Raw genomic sequence first — 27,655 nt, 5'->3', positions numbered from 1 at the left:
AAAAATAGTGCAAGACCATCTATAACCAACTTCACTCTTAATATGTCTTGAAAACAGCACTTCACCTTTTAGACTTTTGAAGACAATGCCTTTTTTTTTTCACTTATTACTTTCCCGATTTAAAATGTGCTTTAAAAATAACAGTAATTGAACTTAGCTCATATTCAAAATGTACTAGGAAAATAAACAGTCCACGTAGGAGTTTTCAGTGTCTGGGCTTTATCTGTTATCAAGGGTCTATTATCACTATTAGTAAAATCTCTTTGTCATAACAGTAAAAAAATAAATTACATGATAAGTATAGTTGGAAATACAGTTAAAGAGCCAATTCCCATGTTAATTTGTCAGAGAAATTTCCCGCTAGGGCGTGGCTGAAAGCAGAGAAAGTAAGTACGGATTGTACAGAGATTACTATCTATTAGTGTAAAGCATATCTTTTCCTGTGAAGTGAAGAATGGTATGAGCTCCACACTCAAAATGAGAGTATAAATTTGACTCAACAAAGCAGCTTGCCTGCAGGAGCTTGCTCCACTCTCTTATTTCATAGCACAAATAAAATGCTTTATCCTGCCTTTGCAAATAGAGTCAAACATTCTAAGTAAAACCTTATATTGAGGGGACAAGCAAAGAATTTATCTTTCAGGAGATCGCCTGAGAGGGAAATGAGATGCAAACAGATACAAGGCCAAAGAATTGAACGTGGTGAGAGTTTGGCTTCATGTTTTTCTGTTTCCTGTTGGCTTCAGCACATGCAGCTTTGTGGTCACTTTGGTAGATTAGCAACTGGCTCTGACACTCAGCTGGCCTCTGGATGGTCCTCACCTGCAGCTGGCTCAGTGGGCTGTGTTTTCCTGAAGTCTGGAAAAGTACTGAATTCATACCTTTCTTGGCCATAATAATAAGTTGTTGCTGTCTCCACAGATTACAAACACAGGCAACATTTCTCTCTCTGCTGCGTGAATTCTGGCATGCACCGTTACTTCACTTACAGTAAATAAGGAGGTTGCTTACTGCTGCAGTGCTTACCTATTGAAATATTAATATTTCAGGAATACATTAATGTCTTTGAAATTATGTCTTTTTTGATACCTTCACATTTGAGAGATCTCTATTTTCTAATGACAATTTTGTAGATATGCAAACGTTTTCTAAGAACATGAACATCTTTTGCTCCCCTGAAGTTCTTGGGTTGCTGTGTTAGAACCAATCTGAGGCTTCATCTTCCAAATGGTCACTTTCTCACACATGTAAACATATGGCAGCATATTCAGTAGGGAAACTGAAACTACCTGCAAGAGGGAGGGCATTTACCTAGTGGAAAATCCAGGTTCAAGACTCTCATGTAAAGCAGAGAGAACAAACTGACCTTTGTGTTCTCTTGGTTCATGCATATCCATTGGCTGGTTAGGTATGCAAGTTTTCTTCAGTTTTAACCAGAAAATCCTTCTTGAAACCAAAGTTTGGTTGAAATTGGTACATTTCTGGAAAAAGAAAAAAACCTTCCCATTTCAGCAACCAACATTTTCACTGAGAGATTCTGACACAGTTCTCATGGTAAATAGATATTTTTAAATTTTTATTATGATTCAGTAGTGCTATATTTATGTAGAGTACATTATGTTCTGTTTACTTAATCTCAGAAGATGCAACAGTAATATATGGAACAGTTAGATACAGTGGGAAGACATTATACATACATTTGATATATTCACCTGCTATTGCTGTATGTTTATTGGACAGCAATGAAAAAAATATAAAATATTATAACACTTGATCTTCAATGACAATATTACACTAATGCATCATATTTTATGTATTCCAAAGAGACTCTTCCTTTCCTCTTTTCACTGGAAATCACCATCTCCTTTTTTCAAGCTGTTGTACACTCATTTGGCAATAGCAGATATTTCACTTTCCTGACAATTCTGGGTCTGAAAAGGAAAGATATGTTTTGAGGTATACTTCACATCATAGAATTGTAAAAACATAGAATCATAGCATGGCTTGGGATGGGAGGGACCTCAAAGATTATCTACTTTCAAACCCCCTGCCACAGGCTGGAACACTTTCAACTAAACCAGGTTGCTCAAAGCCACATCCAACCTGGCCTTGAACACTTCCTGTAAGGGGGCATCCATGCCTTCATATTTTCATCCACACTGTCCTACTAGGCCATACTTATGTGTGCACTGTGCAGAGATCTCAGCATCCTCAGCTTTTATCAGCCACATCCAAACGCTGGCCTTGCTATTACTCTGAAGCACTTGACCAGCAGCCATAACTTTGATCTCCACCTTCAAGCTAAACCAAAAATATAGAGAGCTATCTCCAATGTTTCTGTTGTATAAGTATATAAGCTCATTTTCAACTTTTTAGAAGAAACAATGGATTTTAATATACCACAGCTGTTGACATGCAGCACTCTTTGGTGCTAACAGCAGAAAACAAAAGTAGAGAAAGTAAAGAAGCAGCCTACCACAGTCTTGCAGAAGATCCTTGCGTGAGACAACAGAGACTCTAAGTGAGAATTCGGTTTCCCTCACATTCGTATCTTCTTTTCTTGTTAGCAGATGAAGATCTGACTAGCAGTCTCCAGAGGAGTGCACTTGGAGAACATTTACAGTCAGCCACCAATGAGCTAATAATATCTGGGTAACAATATCCTGGCACCCACATTTTATCTCAAGATTGCAGCAGGTGGCAGCCAGTTTTGTGCCATAATTTTCTCTGTATGCTGGAGATGCTTTCTTCAGTAATCTGAGCAGAAATCAACTTTACTATCAGTAGAACTGAGTTGAAATTTATTCTCTCTGCATGCTGCTATCATGAAGTAATCTACTAGAGCCTCAGCCATGCATCTTGCATTAATATAAGTTCTAAACCTCTTCAGGCATCTGAGTTTTTGCACATTTTCCTTATCTGCAGCATCTGGCTGGCCTGCAAGTGAAAGCCTGGCTAAAGAAGTACTGACCCCTTTAAACTGTTTTCTAATCTTACCAGTTATTTTAAGATAAAAGATAGTGCAACTTTTTTTGCAAGTTTGGATTCTCTGCCTTTTGTTTCATTTTATGCTGCTTACAGCTGCATTTTGGGTACTTTGGTTGATTTCTGTCACCTTGGTTGAGGATGTTTAGAGCTCCCAAAATGATGCAGAACAGGCTTATGTAATCATGGCTGATTCTTCACAGTTTGGAGAAAAAAGCACAAAAAGTTCTCACTTGTGAGATTTTGTTTTTCCATTCCACCACTTCAGTGGACAAACTTTCTTGTTGTGACACACTTGATTTTTAAGACGTTGAAAGAGATTTGATGAACTCATGGAGGTTAGGGCTCCCAGAAAGCCACTGCTGAGCACATGAAATGAAAGACTACACCATACTCGCACTGTTCACTACAACTTACTCATACCATTCATGGGCTATTTTCAGAGATAAGAGGAAGTGCATCCCAGTATAGTAATTCTTACAAACTATATTTAACCTCCAGAAATTTCTTTTTGGTATTTTGAAATTAACCAGCATACTTTCTGTCTGACTAATTAGTCCAACATTCTTCTAAAAGGCTTTAGTTTGCTTAATTTTTAAATTTACTTATGGAGAATTATCAAATACAACTACTCCAGTACATTTAGGTGCCTGCTCCTTATAATTTCTTTCAAGTTATTCTGATAAATGGATGCAGCGATGTTTGCTAACCACAAAACACTATCTTAGAGAACATCTTTGAGGCACAGAACAGTTTTCACAGCTGCTACAATTAAAGTAAGAAACACTTTATGGAATTCATTCACTTTCTGGAGAATACAACTTACAGGGTCTGGGCTAGAAAAATGATATGGAAACACAAGTTGCTAACCCAGCCTGTACCTGCCCCACTCTGGTAAAACACACCCTTTTAACTAGAACAAAACTTAAGGAATTTTGCATTTACTGACAACAGCCAGTGACAGTGATTTCCAGGCATTTCTTTTTTTTGTCCTCTGAACTTCAAGGCAATTTAAAATCTGTATTGCTGCTTTCTTCTAGGCAACCTGGACCTATGGGAAACTTTAATAATGTCATTGAATAAAAGAAAGAAATAAATTGATAGATGCAATGTACACTCCACCATTGCACACTCATTCTTAAATGGTCCTCTGCCTTCAAGTCAATCTTCCATAAGACTCCCTAAAGTCACTGGAGTTCATACTTCACTCACATGTTTTTAAAGCATCAGTCTCTTCTCTCCTCTCCCCAGAAATTAGATTTGGCACTAAAATGCTTGTCATAGCTCTGTATTTTAAAAATCTATCAGTCTGCCTCATTTATCATAGATCACACTAATATTTTAATAGTTAATAATAATTAATTAACTAATTTACCAACTCTGCTGATTATCCATTTTAACTTCTCAGACAAAGAACTGCTGTAATGAACGATGTGAATTTTGTGACTGAGACCTTATGACATGGTGTAGTCACTAATTTGTCTGGTTAAACTGGCACTGGAGGATATCTTGTGTCTTTCCCATTTAGTTCTAGATAACAACGATGATTTTGTTAACACGGGACTTTAGGCTCCTTAAATGTCTGCTGTTCCATTACATTTAGAAACACTGCCTAAATAGAGTATGAAATCATATATTCATCTTTTACAGAGACATTAATGAGCGGGAAAGAAAAAAAAAGCTGAACTTAACCCTACCCAACATACAAATTTAGCAGTGGAATTTCCATCCCAAGTACAGGAAATACCATCTTAAAGATAAACACCGTAGTATGTTGAAGATGCATATTATACATGAAATATTTCATTATAAACCTTGCCTGACATCTAGTACACACTTCGGAAAAGCTCTTTTGGGCTCTACTTCATTGATTTTAATGGAAACCAGAAGCCTATTCTATAAAGTACATATAGAAGGCCATATACCACAATGCAAGTAATTTGGCATACATCTATAAGTCTTGAAAGGAGAGGCACTTACAAGTGTGAATGTGAATTGCTTTGCAATCTGCAGTGTGGTAATATAGCTGTCAACCATATTTCATGTTGTTCAGGACTATGGATAGAAAGCATCTCTGGAAAGACATGCTTTTTAACTATCAGAGACTGAATGACTGACATCCAAATACCTTTTTTTCTATTGGTGTCTAAAAAAGTCCTGTGAAGTGCAATAGAGATGACTACCTTTCATGGAACATGGGAAACTTACTTACAATGGGGTTAAAAGAAGAGAAATCCTTCTATAGAGTGTGCATGTAATATTATATATAGAGAGAGAATTCATGTACTTGCATATAGCTATAAATGGGAAAGTTGGTGGTTTTGGTTTGGAGGTTTTGTGATGAATGTTTATAAGGTTTCAATTCCTCCTGAGTCTGAACCCTTGAGTTTTACTATGGGTTATGGGGTAACAAAAAATAATACTCAAAGCAATACCTACCAAGTTACCGAGACGCTCCTTTCTTCAAGACAAAATCATTAAAACCCACCAAATCTAGGCAGCATTTCTATCTGTTGTCTAATACTCTCTGTTTAGTTTCACTGCAAAGTTTACAGATTTTGGCAAACCTTATCTGAGTTCTAGTTTTGTAGCAGATCATGAAGACATGAAAGTGTCTACTTGCTTCTGCTTTCATTATGAAAGCTCCCCCAACATTTATGTGTGACCATCTAAATCAGAGAATTCTGGCTGAATTAATGAAGTAGAGTCATTTGGGATCTAAGAAAGATAAATTTTACTTCTATAGCACAATAACATGATTTATCTTAAACCCTTTATTTTCTTGCTCAATTTGGTATCTCACTTTCAACTGCTCTGATGTGCTGTGTATTCTGAGCAATACACCAGATTTCTCTACGGTGCAATTTCTTCCTATTCTGTAATATCAAGATAATGTTTACTCAGCTTTGTAAAGGTGCTTAGACAATTTAGGATAAATGACTAAAACCAATTACTATAATGTTCTAACAACTGTATGAGCCATATGTGGAAAAAAAGGTATGTCATTCACAGAGCAGGCATTTTAAAATGAAAGTTTTCAGCATTCAGATTCTGTGGTGAGGGCAGGGTTTGAGTTGTATATGTAGTAATATTGCGTTCAGTTGCAATGTTGCTGCTTAGATGGAATTAATCTTTTAAAAACCTGTTCACCTCTATAACAAAACTTAGAATTTAATAATCAGTTCAAATCAGTCCAATTAGGCATGTAATCCAAATAACTTTTCTCGAGCAATGATTAAGAAAATATCCTTGCATACTTGGTGTCCTGTAGCCTCTAAACATGCAGTACATATTTCACTTTAATATCTCCCTACTATTCAGAAGCTGATTAAAATTACAAAAAAAAAAAAAAAAAAAAGAACTTTGAAATTGTTAAGAAGGAAATCAAAGCGTTTGTTAACAGATAAAAAACCAGGGTCAGTGTCTGATTCACTGGCGCTTTCCCAGGCACGAGACTTTTTTTTCCCCAGAGGTCACCAGGTCCAGGCAAGCTGCATTCTTTCTGCCAGGCACTTTGTAATGTGCAATGAACAGTGTCATTTATTTTCATTTCCTCATACTTAATTGCATGCTTCTTGCTTCCAATATTAAGCCAGAAGGCAGGTGTTAGAAGCAGTAAACTAAACTACTACTAGCTGTCAGAGTTACGGACCATGCTACTCTCCTCTTGAAACAACCCAATTGTTTACAATTCAGCAGAAACAGCTGAACTGGAAAAACACTTACTTGCATTGCACATTCAATAGAGATTTTTTCTTTTATTCTAAAAAAAAAACAACCAAACCACCAAAACAAAACCAAAACTAAAAAATAATACTCCATACTTAGCAAACACATGCTACTTAAATTTATCAGCATTCTATCACAATAAGAGGAAGCAATATCAGAACTTACTGTTTTGGTCAATGTACCAAAAATACTTTGAAGGTACGGTAGGATGACTGCTTTAGCCAAGTAACATGCCAGTAATGCTACTTGTGCAATTAATGAACTCACTACTAAGCTATTTAAAAATTTAATGACTATGCCTGAATATAGAAATAAGATGTTTATCAGGTATGCAAAATTTAAGCTTATCATTATTTGGAATTCAATTATTTAATTCATTGTGGAGGTTAGCGTTCATTTAATTTTCCCCTATTATAATAAACAAAATAAAGCTTTATCAAAGATTCGATTCCCTAAATAACTTCATTTTGCCAATGAGTATGTAGTTTATTTGCATATTTATATGTGATGCAAAGTTCTCATGCCACTATTGTGCTCATGGGTGGCACTTTATAATGTATGCAATTTTTTTCAGTAGCAGCACTACTGTGTGTTATTGAAATATACTGCTGAAACACAGATAGTGGGAATTATACCATATTGCTGCTAAAAAAAATTACAAAGGGGAAAAAAATAGAGTAACAGTAAATATACTCATGATCATTTAAAAAAATATCAGTTCTCACTCCAGTGGCTTCTAACCTTACCCAACTGGTTTTACATTAAAAGGTGCTAGATATTGCTGTTTAAATTATCTAGCAGCAGTAAGTAATAAATATGGTATTTCTACAAATATTATTTGGTTAATTGCATAATAACACAAGTGTTAGTAACACACCTACAAAAAAATTGCTGTATCAGCACACACTCTGCATTTTGGTTCATGAGTTTTCCACGTACATGTTCTAATATGTTAATCAATAACTATAACAGTGTACAATTTCCTCTATATCATGAACATATCGCTGTTCACTTTCTGTAATACCCTGCTAAAAGATTACTGATACTGTTATTTCAGAATAAACAGTGCATTTCAACTGTAAGTTCAGGCTGAATCCTGCAAATTACCCTGTATGAAGGAAGACTTTACACCTTGGCACTACAGCCTCCTGATGTCAGTGGAACTCTGAGCAAAGAAACAATCACTTTGCTTGCATAATAAAATATAACTGTGTAACTCCATCTTATGAGGAAAGAGACATCCTGTTTAGAAGCAGCAATAACACAAAAGCAGGAATACTTTATGAAGCAAAAAGTCCAGACTTAATCTCCTGTGTCTGAAGAAAGAATATAGGTTAGGAAAAGAATATAAGCAGCTTGGAAAAATATAAGTTACATTTGTAACCTTTCCCTTATTCCATCAATCAGGCATTGAGGATTTTCTTACATGAATTTGAAACTCTGTTCTTGGAGGTAATAATCACCTGAAATTCTTTCATCAAGGAATTTCTTTATTTTCACAAGACATTTTTTTCTTCATAAAATCCAGTGGTGAATCCAGAGCACCCTAGCTAAACTAAAGATCTAATTGCCCTAAGAAGTGAGTGGGTAAAGGTTAAAATTGGAACACCTACTGAACTAATGCATGAAAATTTTATTATCTTGTACAACTTAGCTTTCAATATAATATAAAATTCTATTTTTTTTTCAGTGAAACTCAGGGTTGCAGACCTAGTTTTCAAAGGTACTCAGGAACCTCATTGTATTTCAAATTTTAGAGCAATTTGAGTCCTTCCTCACGCCATTAATGTACTATATAATAATTTTTATAATTACTATAATAAAATTTCTTTTTTGGGGTGGAGTGAGCGTGCCACTCAATAGAATTTCAGGTATCCCACTTAGCAAAATTTCACAAGTCCTGGGGAGAGCTAGGAATGGCACATAGGAGAAATTGGAAATATCAAAGGGAAGAGACTATTCAAAGTTGCACAATTGTATCATGTTAGCATACCTCCTTCCACCCAAGAGTCAAAACATAGTCTTCTTCCAAGCACTTTTTTTCATGAAACAAAGTGGAGTGAGTCTTTCCTCACTCATTTTTTTTCTCTCAAAGATAGGCAGATGCAGGAGTATTTTCTATCACCTGTCCTGCCAAAATTTCCCTTTTGGAAAGACACAGAAAACCAAATGATAGCATGGGGGATTACAACCTGCAGCAGGAAAGATCCAGGATTCATCACTTCATTAAAAAAATATATTAAAAAAAAAATTAAATACCTAATTGAGCCCAAAAGACATCTAAGCCTCCCTTTCTGAAGGAGAAGGACCTAGTTACTACTAAGCCTTAGCAGTCCGTCATCCTTGGATACTCAAGAAACCATTAGTTAAGAAACTTTTTGAACTGGGAGTGCTGGAGGGGAAAATCTACATAGACATATACTTGGTAGATCGGAAACAACTACCCGGCTAGGTTATACACATTAGGTAAGGAAAAAAATACTTAATTTGTGAATTCCAGTAGTGCTTGGACATGACATAAGAGACCATGCTACTCTGCATCATTAATGCATGGTTAAGATTGCATTTCTCCTGTCTCTGTACTGACATTGATAACTCAGGATGCAAATGCTCCTAGCGTTATCCTGTAGCTGATGCAGGGCATTTTGAAGATAAGCAAGATAGGTGCTTACAGCACTAGGCCTAAAAGTCTGTCTGTCAAGTCCAGCCTGACATGCTTTTGGAAGTGAAAGGCCCTTCCTATTGGACTCCACTGTTCATATTTTAAAGTCAATCAAAAGTGCTGATTTTTGCAAACTCAAGACTGAAGTCCTCTCTGGAAAAATCATACCGTTTAGAAAAAGTGGTGGTCTCCCAGAGGTATCTTTAGTGAACTTCAGCCAGGAAGACTGCTGAACATGAACACATTACAGCATTAGCAAAGACAGACTGGCCTGCCTGTAACACAGATTGCTATGGACCAATAAAACAGGATCCTCCTATTTGCAAAATCAACTTGGTGGACTCACCCATGTGTTTTTTTACTTCCTTTGTGATACTCCATTATGGGAGCAGAAGTGATATTTGAGGACTGGCTAGAACTATGAGTACCCTGATTTTAGAAAGGGACATATAATATTTATATATTGAAATGCCTTTTATGTTACCATTTGCACCACATGCAGCGCATAATCTTGCAGATCACTCATTCACAGGTCATACCTATAAATTTCCAGACTGCAGTGTTTTTTTTTTCATCTATCCAGATGAATACCCCAAAAAATATCACTTACCCTTTGACATGATAAATGACTCTGTGGGGATTTCATTGCTGAGATGCAATACTCTGGAGAGTCATGCAATTGTGCAATCCAATTAGTGTTTTAGATGGTGCAACATCATTCAGGGAATGAATGGGTAGAGATACTTTACAAATAATATTGTCAGAATTGTCTTTTCCCTACCCCTTCCCTAAATCATCTCCACAGACATAGATGTGCACACATACACTGATATACCCTATGCAAATGACTGTCCTGGATAAGATCATTTCTACTTAGAGAGATGATTGCTTTTTTTGAATTTCATTTATAAAGCCTTCTTGAATTGTGGACAAAATCTTTACACAGAGTACACATTGATGACTACATGTTGAAAATGAAGAGAAAAATATTTGTAAGCTGTGCCAGTCCCTGTACTCCATTTCAACTTCATTTTTACAAAGGCATTTGAAAGCAGTGGAGAATCTAGTTTGAACTTTTACTTTTATTTCATTTTTTGTCATGTCCAAATTATGAAAGACAGATCTCAGTTCTTTGGGTACTGCAATTTAATTTACCTCCAAAGATGTTATTTATTTTTTCTACTTTTTGCTCTATAGTTGTTCACATCTGAAATTGCCACCATAATGAAAACACACTCACTGCATTCCAAATGCCTGCATGAGTATGCATTTGGGGGACAGTTTCCTTTTATTTAAAGTTATCTGCAAGGAAAAACAGTGGCAAAATATACCATTCTTCAGCGAGTTTTCAGCAAAAGTTAAACAGAGAAAAAAAATAATAAAAACCCAGGTGCCTATTCCATTGAGCCCTCATTTGAGTAAATCTAATGTAATTCTGATGCTTAATTTTGCTGTCATTTGCTTAAGGTTTTCCTCACGATTCCTATGGAAGCTTAAAAGAATACCAAGCAATTTCATAACAGGGGTGGATATGTTAAGTTATCCTTAAATTTCTTACCCTTGTCCTCAGTAAATGGACTACAAATAAAGCAAGTAGTCTTGCCATACAATGATGCAGAACTCTGCTTTCCTAGCAATTCACCCATTAGAGAAAAGCATGACAGAAAAAATACCAATTCAAAAATAATTGCACTATAAGCAAAGGCATAAAATTCTTGGACCTTGATGCACCTTCCAATAAGTTAGCATGAAGTTATCAATCTTCTTTTTTCTTTATCCCTCCTAAAACTTTTTTTTCAGTATTGCAAGCTCATTTTCTAGCATATGTCTGAATGGAACCAAGCACTCCTTTTTTTATCAATATGTCTGCAGCTAAACCTTACCAAGGGGAATTGTATTTATTAAAATATATGTATTGAGCAAAATTCAGGTGAAGCATTTTTTTGCAATCTTTAAAGTTCTATAAATACAAAAGATAATATCAGTAAATTAAAAATACTTTCGTAATCAATTCTCCCAACTAAAACAAGGCACATAATTCTTTTTTCATTCCCATTTAGGCCCTTATTCAAAAAAGCACTTAAGAATATCCTGCTCTTTAATGTGCCTACCGTAGTCCTTTAAGCATATGCCCAACAAAATGTTTAAGGATGCACTTAGGCATATGTTTAAGTGGTCTGCTGAAACCAGATGTTAGTCTAGAGGAGTATGCAAGGGGAAGCATTCATCACCCTTGGGTTGAAGGATCTATTAAAATATGCTTCTGACTCAAAAAGAAGCTAGTAAAACTGGGTAAATGTTCATCCAAACTGAAAGGAAAAGCTGAAAATTCTCTCAGAGGCTGATGAAACCTGCTCTATCACCAAGACCAACGCAATAAAGAGAAAGGCTCATTCATCAGAGTAAATACAGGAATTCACAGCATTTGCTGCAAAATTCTCTTCAGAGTTTCATGAAGTCAGTGGCTGAAATCTGCTTTATAAGCTAAAAGGATAGGAAAGCCTGCCATTACACTAGCTGGTATCACGTTTCACCTCCACATAATTAAAGCATTTTTTCATATTCACTTTGTTACTTAGAAGACAGTGTCTGGTTAGTAAACTCATGATGTAGCTCTATTTGTTCATAGTGTTGGTTTTTTCACTACCACAACACCATGGCAACTTAAACACCAAATATTTATTTTCTTTCTCAAACACTGCAAGTTACTTTATGAAAATTTTTATGCAAATTGGGCAAGGCGTTGACTCATTCTGTTTGCCTCTCTTGTATTTATCTCTAAGGCATCTATCACCATGGTGCATAAATGCTGTGGTATCTTTGTATTTGCCAGCTCTGTATATCATAAGATCAGTATCATCATTTCTGTCCACTTTTACGCAGCCTTTTTATATAAACTGTAAAGAAGTATTTAGCTAAAACAGAACAGTTATGGATTAAATGCAAAGAGATGATCTCTATACTAATATACACAAATCAGTAGTAAAATTAAAACTGCTTACTGTTCCCTCCAGTCTTCATTTACTCTGAAAATACAGCCTCTACTAGTAGAAGACGCTCTGTTGATGAAGGCTTCCCTGATTTCAAAAACTGGGGACTCTACTTAGAATCACTTGCATTCTACTTCCTAGCCAGCTCAGATAACCACACCTGCCCACACAACACCATACTGCCCTAACGACTTTTTGTAGTACTTAAATCAATTTCCTTCCCTCCTTAGAACTCACTCAAATCACATCATCCCCTAAACCATACTCATGAGACCATTTTAGATCCAGACCAATGTCTTTCCACATGTCATGAGACCTAGGTTGTGTAAGCAAGCCTGTGGAGCTTCCAAGCTGCTGCGAGCTAGACGAGGGATGAGTAACAGTGGCAGTTGTAAAAATACACCTGCTGCTGATGGTAAAAGCTAAAACTTCTTTTCCCTCATCCTTTTTTAATTAAACAGTCAAATGGAAAGCATAGGAAACTGTAAACAAACTTTGTATCTGAAAATACTAACTTGGGCCAAAACATTGTGACGGTGTATTTGGCTCACCTTTAAGCAAAATTATTTTTCTCCCCAAATATTAAATGAAAAAAGTATAACGAGAAAAAAGTGAAATGGAAAATTGCTAGAGCTGAAGAATATTGCACACAAAAAGACAGTATTTTTCTAACAGCTCTGAGATGATATGAGAAAGAGAGAAAGGGTGTGGAGGAGGGGTAGAGGGAAGGAGAGGTGAGACAAGGGAACATGAAGCAGGCTGAAAACAGAATGTAAAAGAATTGATACTGTTATGAAAAGACTAAAAAATGAATGATCAAGAAAATGAAGGGGGGGGGCAAAATACAGAGCCCCTTTCAATACAGTAAATATAATCCTGAGAGTAGATTTTGCATAAAATGCTTACACGTAATTGGACTTGTCATTATTTAGAAAGCTGGAGGTTTTGTAGTTCATCTTACCATGGGACAGCTCTTCTACTTTTTTTCCCAATGGCATGTTTTACTCTGCGGGGTTTTTCTTACTCCCTGCAATGCTACATCATAGTTAAAATATGATTCTTAGCCAATGTTTCAGCTCAAAACCTGTTTCCTAAAACCATTTATGAGATAGGATTGTTATTGGATGGTAAGCCCCTCCAAATGTAGAAAAATTGGAAAATGTCTCGCTTTGCAGCCATTACTAAGGATGGCAACAAAGTTTGACAGGTGGCATTTGAGGAAGTACAAAAGCTTAAAATATTACACAAATAGAGCATGTTTTGTCTTTCTTAATGGAACATATATAGTAAAATACTCTTCTCTAAACTTAATATTTAGATTCTTCATTGATCAACATAAAGTTGTACCACCAATAAAATGCAAACCTTTTTTAGTGCATTCAAAGCCATATAAAAGCGATGATTTCTACCTATACAGAACCTTGCATCTTCAAAGAACTTGTAAATAGCAAAACATTCATTCTCATCCTATTTCACTAATGCAAAACCCAAGACTCCTGATATCAGAAATATGTAGAACAAGAGAATTCAAATTTGTCAAAGCTCAACTAATATTAAAGAGATCTAAAATTTCCACTACTATATGGAAAACTTTGCCTAGATAAAAACTAGGTCCCTGTGAATTTCCACTCTGTGGAGGTGGGCACACGCATAAAACCTCTTCCTTTGCAGAAAATAAATGAACAGCACCATTTCTTTCAGGATTATGAAATACTTTGTTGGCTAAAGTCTTCACAATCTCTGTCTCCCAAGATATCAAGTAGTAACATTGATCAGCTATAAAGGAGCTGGCCAAATCTGTCCAGCTCATAACTGACCCTTTTTCTGCATTTTAAAGAACTCAAGAAGAAATCAGTGTCTGTATTCCTGTATAGCCCATTGCTACACCGCAGTTTAAAATCCTTCCATGTCATACAGATTCATATGACTGTATATGTTATATTTCAACACAGTTTTGAAATTACTTAACTTGATGTACCTTCTTGCAGCTGACCTACTGAAGTTCAGGACTGCTAGCACAGACAGTTACTGAGACAGTTCAATCCTTTTGCGCAAATGACTGACAAAAGAGTGACTGGTTTTAAATTCCTGGACAGATTAAATAAAGCTCATTCCCCCCCAAATCTGAAACCTTTTCAAAACTGCTTTTTTAAAGCCATGTAACAAGTCTTTACTCCTTATATTACTGTTCCACTTTTTGTTCCCTGTCTTAAAGGAATTTTCATCCTTCTAGTTCTCATGGGAAATTCTGTTAAAATTCAAGAACCTGACCTCAGGTTGCATTGAATATTCCCATTGACTTCAGGCCATAAAAAAGAAAAACTGTGGAGAAGAGTTATATTCTGTCAGAAAGAATATGGCTCCAAACGCTGGAATGATCCTGACAACACTATTTCAGAAGTTAGGCAAGGAGAAAAAGGGGGCCAGGCATCTTGAAAATTACATACACATACCTCACACACCTCACACACATGTATACACATACAAAACATGAAGGAGAATAGAGGAGAGACCTGGAAAGAAACCCTGCCAATTTATCAAGTGGCAGATGAATTATCCCCAAGAGTTTCATAGAAGCAGCAGCCACCCCATTTTAAGGTGAAATTTTATTTCAATCTCAGCTGCAGCATAATCTAGGATCCATCTGTTTCCCCCATTCCCCCTCCCTTCCCCTCACGGTCCCCATGCTCCCTTCCCAACTCACATGCCGATGTAACTCAGAAGAATCACTACATCTCCAGTACCACTGGTTTCATGGCTCCTACTGGGTAGGTAGGAAATGTGGGAAGAGGGATGGGATCAAATGGAGGGAAAAAAAAAAGGAAATAACAAATTTTTCAATGAGTTTTCATCCTGGTCAAAGCTTAGAAACAGTGTGCACCTTTTTGCTAATTGGTGTGTTTATTTTCAACATTCTCCTCATCAATAATGTTTTAATGACCAGTAATTGGATCTACTTGAGCTGTAGCTCTCACCATTGGTTTTGCTCAATATCCACTCCTGTTTATTTTTCCTGTATGATGGCCCTGCTTCAAGTCCTCAGGATATTATCTATAGAAAGTAAGTCTTTAAAAAAACAACCACAAACACTGGAATTTTTCCTATGTTTGGTCTTCCTTGATACAAGAAACATGTTTCACCTCCAAGTTTAGCAAGAGGACTCCTAGATGCAGTTTCATTATTGGCTTAAGCTAAGGCAAATACAGAGCAAGTCAAGCCTCTAACCCACTCTCTCCACCCTCCCCACGCTCCTTGCCTCAGACCTAGGTAAATAGTCTTGTTTCACCATCAGTTCTCACGCTGCCACAGTCAGATGGAACAAAAAACCCCAAAACGATCCACCTGACATCTGAAGCTCCTTTCAGATGCACCCTGACACAGCTGACCGTGCAGCCATGAGCATCATCATCCTCAGGGAGACAGCAGAAAGGTGCAGCTGGAGGCAGCAGGAAAGGAGAGCAGTACCACCATTTTCAGCATCAGTATGAATTTAAATTTGCTGAAGCTGACTGTGAAACCACACTTTTGTTATGCTACTAACAAAAAACCTCCTGAATGAACCAAACAAAAGGGTAAACCAGACCTGTATGCTTGATTTTGGTTGTTTAAGGAAGACAAATAAATACAGAGCTTTTCCTGAATCAGAAACACCAGATGGGAGAGGTAGATATTTGAGTATGTATTCAAAGCAGAACTAGCAATAATATGCTACACCTGCATGTTGTGCCCACAGTAACTCCTGACTTACAAGCAGTGCTAATCACTATGGAAGTATACCCCTTACTTTGTGTGTGATAACCTGTGCTCATCTACATGTTTCTTCCCACTAAGTTAAGGGAAAATTTGTTTCGCCTTTTGGGTGCACATGAAGAGCATGTTGGGAGTGCATGAAGAGCACTTTGGGAGGCCACTGGAAGATCACAGTATGCTACAGCCCAACTCTCAGCAATAGTGATCCCATGAGATTGAGTTCATTAACACCGCTAGTTTATAACTTTTGACGGCCAGTCAAGTTTGGTGTGCTCAAATGTTTGTGTTGGAGTGTTAGTGAACTGCTTCTATTAAGATTTGTATAACCTTGACAGCACAAAGCAAAGACATGCCTTTATACCCCCTAAGACAGGCAAAAGGCTGGAGCAGCAGGGCAAACAGATGCCCACAGGCATCAGATCTTGTTGCTTTAAATAGTGCCAGTGGAATAGCTTGCATCTGGGCAGTTAGTTAACAGCCCTTATGCAATCCCACTCCCCAAGAACTTCTTAGTGTGACGCAAAGCTATCCAGAGAATTTGAAATATTGCAGAAACATTTCAATTTTTAATAGTTGACAACAACAGCATTAAGTATTTGAGTTATATTTCTGCAATGTGACTTCAGATCTTATCCTGGAACACTTGTGTCTGCTGACTAATTACATAAGTATTGTTAATTTTGTGTCCTTATTACTCTAAAAGAGTGTTCACAAAGTTAGTCCTTTATCTGTGACGCACATCTGAAAGAGAAAAACAAAAAGGCACAGAAGCCTGGGGATTTGGTTAGTCCCTTTCAAGATATTTAATTGCCATTACAACCATAAATGCATAATTCATTCAAACAGAATTTCCTTTTCTGAGGGAGAAACTTGGGTTAAACAATAGCACAAACTCCACATGATGGCAAGCAGTCTTGGGGGTTTTAAAAAGCAGAAGATGGCAAGCTAGCTTTCCACAGGTTATTTGTATTTCCTTTTATAAATTTTGGGCACAGAATCAATCTTTAACATTCTACATAGAAAGACAGAATCTTTCTGAAAGATCTTTTACAAATCTGCAAGACTGGAAATAATTTTATAGAAGACTTACCGTGTATGCTCTTTCAGCCATTTCACTAGAAACTCATTTTGGCTTTCTCTGAGGTAGAGATAAACCACAGCTAAGAGATAGTTATTAAATCTTCTTTATATGTTCTGTATGAAATGTATTAAAGTACAAAAATACCATATTCAAATAAGGTTAAGGGTCTCACTTAAACCCACAAAGACATGAAAATTCAGAAATATTGTGTCTCCCTACCCTTTACTCTCTTCAGTGTAGCTAGCCATTGTAGCACAAATGACTTGTGCTCAGATTTCTTAAACCTCTTCTTTATGGTATATTTTTCCTTAACGGTACTGTCTCCTTCAAGGTTCTTTCAGTTTGCATTCTTTCCATGGGCCCAGGTTAAATTCTGCCTTGGACAGTTTGAGTTTTTTATAATTTAATTTTTTAATGCTTATTGAAACATAAAAGCAAGACAAATAAACCAGAAGTATGTAATTGTTAGTCTCGGCAACTGCCTATTTTTATTTTTATTTTTTTAATGCATAACTGCTAAATCCCATGTTAATGAGAGACAGGCAGACAGATGTAGGGACATGCACAACTCTCTCAGTAAGCGCAAACACGTGCTTCAGCTCTCTCCCCACCCCATACAGTTCCACTTATACATATGTAAATACTCATTACATATTTTTCCAGTGAACTAAAAAAGAACCTTGCATTTGACACTGAACTAAGATTTTGTCCCACAAAATAGCATGGCACTTTCTTCTGTGATGGACTTTTCCGCTGTTTCTGAATACAACAGCAACCAGTGGAGGTCACACTTTATTCAAAAGAAAGATGCTTGTAGACCATTCTTCTAGAGGGGCTCTCAGCTTTGAAACCACCTCCTACCCTGTGGTACAGCAGTTTGGGCCTGCTGAACTCTTGGGCAAATTGCAAATCGTGTCTTCTCAAGATAACTTCAAAGCAGGGAAATTCCACTGCAGGGAGGGGGAAGGGTGTCTTAGGAAGATGGGTATTTTTTTCTACATTCTACAACTGTGAACAAGTCTTGAGTTTCTCCTTATACTCTTTTACTTCCAGTTATTCATTGTTTTTACTTAATTATTGTTAGCGCATTATGCAGCCAGGCAACTGTCTCTATGCAGCTCTTATAAACCTAAATGCATTCAACAAATTATTAGAGACTTGATCATTTCAAATGTGTCTTGGGGCTTCCCCTCCACACGCTTCATAGAGTCTGATTAACATTCATGTTCAATTCGTCTGTACTTACACATGCTACTGAAGCATCTGTTTTTAAAGATGAACAATTAATACTGACTATTTATTCCCTTCAACTGGTACTCCTGTAAACTGAAAAAAAAAAAACCCAAAACAAAAAACAAACCAGAACAAGGCCCATTCCAGTAAGATAACAATGTTGATTACATGCTGGTAGCTAGAGTAAAGGCAGATGAGCTGGAGGACATGCACAAATGTTAATATTTGCAGTTTGACTGTGATAAAAAGTAAAACATACAAAATCCTCAAACAAATAATCCTCAATCAAATAGTATCAGACTTTAAAACAACACCCCTGATATATTTTTATCTTAAGGTACCATGGAACAAGACAGGATTTCAGGAATTAATAGAAATGAAGCTTATTCCTTAAACAAATAATATTAAACTTGTCCCTATCATAAGCAATCTCTGTTAAAGAGTAAGAGAAGCAGAAAGTAGTAGCCTTGATCCAGAAAAGGTATTTCTGCCTTATACAGTATAAAAGACAGACATTCAGGAATAGCTCATCCATGAGAGATGGTGATATCCTATTGCTGCCAAGGTCAGTCAGACCTGTTGTGATATGTTCTGTAAATGCTGACTCTATCACTTACAGTTTTCCAAGGACTTCTTGAACACTTAGAGATTTTTTATTTTTATTGTGGAACAAAGCTATGACACGAAACTGTCAAACTAGAAAGCCCAGAAAAGGATGACAGAGAGTTTTTATTAGATTTGAGGGTGACAGCTCCATTAAGAAAAGAACCATGCAGTTAAAAGAAAGGTGGTCTGAAGTTCCTGGAGATCCAGCAAAAAAAATGCTGAAATCTCAGCAAAGAAGGAAATTTTGCTCTCAAGCCAGCAGTCCAACAATTTATCACACCCCCTAAAAACTGATGACAGATGACATGTGGCTGATGTGTCTGTATCAGAATACCAGGTGTGAATGGAACTGGATTTATTTGCTACAACAGGAAGCTCTAATGGAAACTCCCAACATAGTTTTACTATGCCTCAGTCCTGACATTCTGCATTTCAAATGCCACGTGTCCCCCTTTTGTAGTACTTTTCTGGTGATAACCATAAGACCCTAGGGAAGTAGGTTAAATTCAAGCATGCTGCTTCACTTTTTACTTTCTCTAGTTAAAAAATAAAATGAAAAAAAAAAAAACCAAAAGAAACCCAGCAACAAAAGACAAGCTGTAATATCTTCTAGCCCTGAAAAAAGATTTTTACTGTGTGAACTCTGCTGTATTTATATGTACTCAGACAGAATACAGTTTGGATCTCTGTCTCTATTAGCATCTATAATTCTGGGCTTAAAGTACTAATTAAAAGCACATAAAACAAGGTACATGGACTACTTTATTTTTTTTTTTTTTTTACATAATAGGGTGGGAGTCTTCTGATGAAAGACCCACCTTGCTTGGAGCTTTAAGAAAGATCCAACGTATTGCTTCACAGAAACCTCGTGAATATAAAGGGCAAAGAAAACTATTCTCTAGAAAAAGACATCTGAGCCATATGAGACAGCAGAGCATAGAAAAAAAGAAGTTTTAAGTTAGCCTGTAAAGATCTCCTCATGCCAGAAGAGCTCATGTAGGGGCAATTCAGCTCTTTTAGGGAGTTTTTATCACAAAGGAGAATGATGACAACATTGTTCTGAACTGAAAACTGATTAATCATCTGCTTGACATCTATCTTGGCAGATGAGAATCCCCTTTACAATGCTATGGAAAAACTGGTGATAGAGACTAGTCCTCATGTTGTCACCTGTCTCTGCTTGTGACCAGCCCTCTGTTCAGTCTCCTTTTCCCTGACTATTCAGCTAACACATTCAGCTAGTAACATGACATTTTTACATTTGTAAACTATCTGCACATATAGATGAGTATTTTTAACAGTATGAAACATTTGTACAGATTTGTTCTCCAGGCATCTGTATATGATGCACTCCTCAGGTAACACTTACATAACTTTCATGGATCCTCACTATTTGGAGGAAAAACCAAAATGCCTTTAGACAGGCTTTTTAAATTGCAAAATAAATTGTTAAAAACACAATTTCCTTCAAAAAACCCCAAGTTTCTGTACCCCAGTACAGTCCTATAGTATGCTTCAGAAAAAAAAAAAAAAAAAGAAACCAAAACTTCTTGATCTTTTATACTTCTAGATGTTTCATGGTTGATTTAACAAGATAAGTGGAAGAGCGGAAAATTGGCAACCTTAACACTTGGGTATATCTTGCAATTGAGAACTAGCACACACCATACTGTGATATATTTTTGAGCCTTCCTGCATACCATGTGGACAGTATATCATATAAAATCACTTGATAAGACAGGAAATTCAGGAAGAGGAAAAAAGGAACTTCATGTTTCCCTTTATTTCTCTGAACATGAGAAACAGTTTGATTTTAAGGCCCGATTAAATGTTTTCTTTCAAGACTGGCCTACCTTTTGTATGTCTGCAAGGCCACATTAAATTTGGTAACGTGAATTGAACCAGCTGGCAGTGTCTTTGAAGCATATGGGAATGGATCGAAGCTGCAAATATGCAAGGTGAATTTTACATTTTTATATTTCTCTCATGGTTATTTAAGATCTTGATTCTGTGAGATGTGTGCTTAATTCCTACTGTAGGCAATGGCAGATGAGTGCCTAAGAACCTTTTGTGAGATGCAAAACACAGTTCAGCTTCAGCCCATGTGTCTATTCCTCCTCTATCTGTTAAATTGGCGGCGTATCATTTGTTTGGAGTAAGAACATATGGCAATACTCAGGTTCTCTCTTTGCTTTGCAGCACAGGGAAGTCAGGGGCTTTCCTTAACTATTTAGAAGTGCTCTTTACTTCCCTACAGAAATGAGAACAATTTATTTCCGTGCAAGTGTGATAATTTGGGGGCCATCATTTTTACCACAAATGAATTAAACAAGACAGGAGCAGTGGCTAAAATAATAAAATAGCTGCCTCTTTCATTATGTGTTTGACAACACTTATTTGACACACTATTAGGTAGCATTACAAACTGTTAAAATACTCTGAAACATACACGCCACTATTAAGTTTTGATACCCAATTGCAAATGTTTCTGTTTAAATACAATGATTTATGCTTATTTATGTGTGCACACCCAGAATGACAGCACCACTTAAAAAGAATCAATTTCTTAAAGGATTTCAGTTAATTCTGATGAAAAGACTAGATTAATTACTTTGTTTAAAATATTTCATAATCTTATTATATTTTGCATCTTCCCAGATCCAAGTGTCATACCCAGTCTAAGAAATTGAAACAGGACATCCACACAATAGGGATAGACCCTTCATCCTATTATTATTTAATTAACTATTCTCTAGAAATTGATGAGCATTGAGCTTTGTTCCGAAAGGTAAATAGCTCTGTGTGTCAGTAAGTAAAGCAAAAATTTCAGCAGGGGGCATTTTCTCAGCAAAACCTCAAGGCTCCTCTTTTAGCTTATCTGGCCTTCTTGACTCCTAGAGCACAGCCCACGAAACAAGAAATTAAATGATTTTTAAATCCAGCTGTTCTTAAATACTTCAGAGAAAACTTTTCTTTAAAGAAGAGCCAACCTCATGAAAAGGGTCTTGTGGTGCCTATGTATAATAAACAACAAGCAGTCATCACAGTCTCATATTTCCTTCTTTCTAGAAATCAAGAAATCTTCTCTTTGTAATAGATGATCAGACATCTTGGTCTGGAGATCCCAAATACAACTTGGAATAGATGTGTGAGATTAAAACACGAAGATGTTGGGCTAGATTCTTTTTGAAACTACAGCTTTTATCTCTCTTTGGCTGAGTACACAATTTATGCCTGCTGATGGCCCCCCAATATACTAGACGGAGCAGCTGGGTGAGCCATTAGGTCAGACAAGAAAATAATCTGTGATCTTGGACATACTTGTTTGTAAGCAAGTATGATGGTCTTACTGTTGCAGTGCTTCCACAAGAATATGTGAATGGCTGTAGTGTTTCAGACTGAAGGCCTGATCTGCCAGCAATGTGCGTCCAATGACAGGTCTAGGAGTGACAGTCTGAACTGAGGGTGTACAATACTTCCCCCCATCCACTACCCCCGTGCCTCTACCTCCAGCTATTTTCAGCTCAAAGGAGATGCTGATCCATTTATGGTTTGTCTATCTAATGACATCCTTAGGTCTCCAGTCTGCTATGTAAACTTTGTGCATCCACAACATTGTTTGGCAAGGAATGCCATTTGAGTTCTCTATTGCACAGAGAATATTCATACTACGTAGTCTCACTCCAGCAGACAGCATTTAAAAGAATAACTACTTTTTTAGTATCAGCAGATACAGATCATGTTTCCCAAGGCATTTGTTCCTATTTATATGAGAAAGGCGATGACACTCATCTCATATGCTGGTATAGGAATCTCTTTCAGGACTATTTCAGAGACATTCACTTGAATGTATGTTGAATGGCTTAAAAAACTCAGTGTCCTTCTGAACAAATGTTCCTTCTTTTAAGCTTCTGAAAACTGATTCATGCTTTTTAATCTATTTCAACTTTTTTTTCTAGAAATTCACTTACATGAGCTAAAGTTGCCAAGTTTGATATACCACTGAATTATCCTGGAAAGGGCCTTGCTTTCTCAGTCCATAGAGGCAAAACTTACAACAGTATTAACATTTTCAGATCCAGTCTCCACAAATGCATTTTTCTGAAAACCCCAGAGAAAATATCCTTTACAAAACAAAAGAACACTTACCAGATTAATATATACAGCTTTTTAATTTTACAAACTGTACAGATAACTGCCACAAATCTCAGGTGTTTTTACCATCTCAATGATTAAATCATCTCTGTAAATAGCAGCAAAAAAATTTATAACCTCTCAGGGCCTGCATCATTAAGTACTGAAAATAACTTGAAGTGCTGCGCAAAGCAAATGGTATAGTTGTAAACTCCGACAGACTCCTAAGAAGTTGAAGCCTTTTTTAAGGCAATAGTAGTATTTCACATAAATAAAAAGCCAAATCTCTACTTTTTATCATCAGATGTTCTAGTCATCTCTGGTCCTGCATTAGCATCACTGTACCTGCATACACCTGTGTGCACCTGCATATGCTGCTCTCCCAGAGCAATGCTTACAGAATCAGTGTACCCCTACCACCTTTCTCCACAACAGGCTGAAAACTCATTTACGGTCTATGAATAACAAGTTTCTCAACAGCAGCTTTTCAATACAGAGCTTGCAATCTGTCTCACATTCACTTTGTCAAATTATGGTCCACATATCAGCCATTTGCAGCAGTGATATATCTGTCAAGCGTCAAGTACATTTCTCGCAAAGGGAAGTCTTTTTTAGGATTTTTTTAACTTTCAAAGTGTCTAATCCCAAACATGCAAAATAATGAGTCAGGCGTCAAAAAATCATGAGATTAAAAAAAAAAAAAAAAAGTTAATATCTTTTCCTTTGCTTTCTGGATCTTTTTCTGGGTCATGTTTTCAAGCTTTTCTCCAAGGCCATAAGGGTTACAAACATTATTAAAAAGAAAGCAACTGAGGTCCTTTTGTAATTGCATGTTTAAGGAAAACATTTACTGCCATCAGATTTAAATTGTGTTGAACTGACAACCAAGGATCTTCAGAGATATTTGAGATCAAATAGTCCTGAAAAAGGCATACTGCTTCAAACCTGTTTTCTCTAGAGTTTTGTTTACATTTCTTATGCATTTTTTTTCCAGATAATTAAGCTTTACTGAAAGCAGGTTGTTACACATGGGGGAAAGTCATCATTTAACACTATCCTGAAAGACTCTTTACAACGTAAAAATATCTGAGCTACAGGTTATAGCTCCTCACAAAAAGAGATTTCTTCACCTGAGATTTGTGATTTGCGCCTCCTTAATACTGAGTCCCCTTGAAATCTTTACTCTGGATTTTTTTATTTTTTTTTTTCACTGAAGACAATTTTGTGTGACAATGTGCATTACAAATCTCCTTAAAAATTCTTCAGATTCTGGCTGTTTTGTGATGGATATTTTCATGAGCATTTGACAAATGTAACCATTCCTGTTAACTGTTGTCAGCTGGTTAGTGTGACACTTGCTAATTTGCTTTTATTTGGAGGGAAAGGAATTCCTTGCTTTTCATAACACAGTTTCTCTGTAGGGCATTATCTAAACTCAGTATAGTGGGTTTTTTTGTATCTTTTCTTGTCCATCCTTTCTGTCCTAATTAAAACTACCAGGGACCCAGCAGGAAACCCAGTAGGATTGCTCATGGTGTCTTGAAGTCACCCTTTCTTTCCTTGTTTTTTTCATGCTAAACCTTGTTTTTCTCATCAATCCCTCTCCTGAATCCCACTGGACTTCCAACTTCCCTTTGTCAGCACCCTTGTTTGCAGCTAACTGCGCTCCTCTTCATGTTCTCTACCCCGTTCTCTTCCCCTTCCTCCCCTCTCAGTTTGCCTATCTCAAGTTTCCTTCCTCCATTCCACGGTGCTGTGAGGAAGGCTGTGCCTGGTGTCAGCACTGCCCATGGCGCAGCCAAGCCCAAGTGCTACATGTTAACAAGGCAGACCACAGCTGATGAGGAATTCCATGGGTGGTCCTTTTCACTTGCTTCGTGGTTTCTGAGGCATGCACATGGATCACACTTTATTTCTACCATCACAAACTCTGGGTGATGGCTTCCACTTTACTGGGACAGAAGACGAAAGGCTCACTTATCCCAGCGGGCCTTGCTTGCAGCTCGACCCTGGTCAACCTCACTAGACTGCCTGGGAAGCCGGGGTGGAGATCGGCCGGGCGCTCCCACAGATGCACCTCAGGGGCCCTGCCCACGGCCACAATGAGGGCCCGTGGCAGACCCATCGCGGAGTTCCGGGCCCGGGCCGAACCCCTCTCATCCCTTCCGCAGCTGCCTCCTCTCGACCCCGGGCCGGGACAAGACCGCTGCAGCGGCAGGCCACGGCGGGATTCCATAGTAACAGGCGGGGGGCCGGGCGGCGCCGGGGGGCCGGGCGGGTAGGAGAGGGCGGTGACGGCGGCGGGATGGCGGGCGCGGGAGCGCCCCCTCTCCGCCGCTCCCAGCCCCGTACCCGCTGCCCGCAAATGGCTCTTCCCTCGCCGGCCCCTTTGTGTGAGGCACACTCGGAGCAGCGACTCCTCCGGCGGAGCGCGCCGTGTCCCCTGCCGCCGCCCGGGGAGCCCAGCCGTGCTGTGCTGAGGGGAGAGAGCCCGGCGGCGCGGGGCGGCCATTCCAGCGCGGGTGAGCTGCGTCGCCGCTCCCCCCGGGGTGAGAGGGGTCCCGGTCTGCTGCCGCTTCCCCCCTCCACCCCAGTTCCTTCCCGGCTCCTCGCGGTGCAGGGCAACCAAAATACACTTCCAACAAACCCAACCAAATAAATAACAACAATAATAATAATTAAAAAAAATCCAAACAAAAACAAAAACCGGGAAAAGAACACAGGGAGTGAGCGAGAGGGAGGGAGGGAGGGAGAAGCGAACCAACTCCGAGACTCCCATAAAGAGAGGCACACACGGAGCTAGCGCCCCGGTGCCGATGCGTGGGGAAAACAATAAGTACTCGAAGTTACCTGCCCTGCCGTAGAAGAAGGAGGGTTTGTTGATTCTCTCGCAGACATCTGCAGACCGGTGCTTTTTTGGAAGATTTTTTTTCTTTTTTTTTTTTTTTTTTTATCCCTTCCCCTCTCTCCTCTCTCTCTCTTTACAAACCACAAACGGATGTGAGGCAGGGAAGGTGTTTCTTTGACTACTGAAGTCAGGCACCTCTGGGTTTTTTTTATTCTTCTCAGTCTTGTTGTGTGTCCCCCCCATCCCCTCACTCACACACACACATTCATACACACACACACCCCTTTTTTCACCAACATTAACGACAAACAGAAAAGGAAAGGAGTTTGCTTGATGTTTTAGTGAAATGGACGTAAGATTTTATTCGCCACCTCCTCAGCCTGCCGCCGCTCCTGATACGCCTTGTTTGGGACCTTCCCCCTGCCTGGACCCCTACTACTGCAACAAGGTGACTCGTGTTTTGTGTCGTCCGAGGTGTTTTATCTGTGCTGTCGATCGTGCTGTTGTCGCGGCCGGTGCATGAACGGACGCTGCGCTCCGCCGAGCCGCGCTCCAAGTTCAGCGCCGAGGTGGAGGGCAGCGGCGCTCCCCGGAACTGGGGGTTCGGGGGGCGCGGTGCCGCCCGCCGCCGGGACACACACCAGCTTCCCTGAAGGCACCCCGAATTAAAACCCCGGAATAGTTTGAGGGCGGGCAGCTGGAGCAGTTGGGGGGGGTGGGGGGAGTGTGAATGTGTGAGTGTGGGAGGCATTTTCCATAACATCTTCCCTTTCGGAGAAACAGCGTGGACAACGATGTTGATGCGGAGGACTTGGATTTCCAGGGCTCCTGTTAATAAAGATCGCGCCCGCCACAAGCCGGCGGAAACTCTGCCCGGCCGCCTACCCGGCAGTTCATGTGTGTGGTACTCGGTGGTGCACGTTTATGTGTATGTGTATGTGACACGAGTGTGTATATATATATTTATATACTCATACACACCTCTGTGTATGCAAGATAAGGGTATATAAGGGTGAGAAGTCTTTCCAGAACATTGGCTCGACTTTGTCCAAGCTGTGCAACTAACAGCCTTATCAATTTCTCTGTAACTTGATCAAACCGCTGAAAACGGGGTGCGTACCTGAGGGGAGCCGAGGTTTAAGGTCCCCGAGTCCCGGGGCGGGGGAGACTCGCGCTAGCCCAAATCCCGGGTTTGGCGACGAGAGTTTGGTGCTGCGATCCCGGAGCACTTTGCATGACTTTTGGTGCTGAGGAAGGGGGCTGGGGTTCCTGCATTGTTACTGCCTCTGTCGCCGGAGCCAGCTGGTGCTTTATACGTGAGCCGCACTTTCTCTGCTGTTAACGGAATGGCCTTTGCACATGAGCAAAAAGCTGGCCATAGGAAAATAACCAGGAAGTGGGAGCTACCCCGAGCACTTCTTATATACATCCCGGCCAGGGCAAAAAGCTGAGGGCGAGCGCTGGCCCAAAGATGAGTTTACACCCGTGATCAGGCATTAAGCTTAGAAACCTGCCATGGAAGCCTGTGGCAGGCTGCAGCAGATGTTTCTCGCAGCGTAAACGTCCGCAGGGCTGGCCACGAAGGCGGAGGGAGGCCGGGGGGGGTACCCATCCGGGGCGAGGCGCCCTGTCCCGCC

General features: G+C 38.8%; 1 protein-coding gene and 1 long non-coding RNA gene across 2 annotated transcripts in view; one reads left to right on the top strand and one right to left on the bottom strand.

The window, feature by feature from the left end:
• Positions 1 to 1,579: 1,579 nt before the first annotated feature.
• Positions 1,580 to 26,230, bottom strand: LOC133206737 (uncharacterized). The gene is made up of 3 exons (XR_009723859.1): positions 26,021 to 26,230; positions 15,071 to 15,130; positions 1,580 to 2,301 (listed from the first exon to the last, which is right to left on the bottom strand). It is a non-coding gene; the product is annotated as an uncharacterized LOC133206737 (long non-coding RNA).
• The window catches only part of TOX (thymocyte selection associated high mobility group box), a 225,010-nt gene continuing 223,328 nt past the window's right edge, over positions 25,974 to 27,655 (top strand). The window contains exon 1 of the mRNA XM_061342956.1: positions 25,974 to 26,466. Coding sequence (XP_061198940.1) covers positions 26,365 to 26,466 — 102 coding nt within the window. The 5' untranslated portion in view covers positions 25,974 to 26,364. The remainder of the gene's footprint in view (positions 26,467 to 27,655) is intronic.

The sequence above is a fragment of the Neopsephotus bourkii genome, unplaced genomic scaffold, assembly GCF_033783945.1.
Source record: "Neopsephotus bourkii isolate Nb327-2 ecotype Australia unplaced genomic scaffold, CSIRO-AGI_Nbou_v1 NB_1820, whole genome shotgun sequence".
NCBI classification, from domain to species: domain Eukaryota; kingdom Metazoa; phylum Chordata; class Aves; order Psittaciformes; family Psittacidae; genus Neopsephotus; species Neopsephotus bourkii.
Note: the sequence above shows the minus strand (reverse complement) of the source record. Positions and strands in the feature narration are given on the sequence as shown.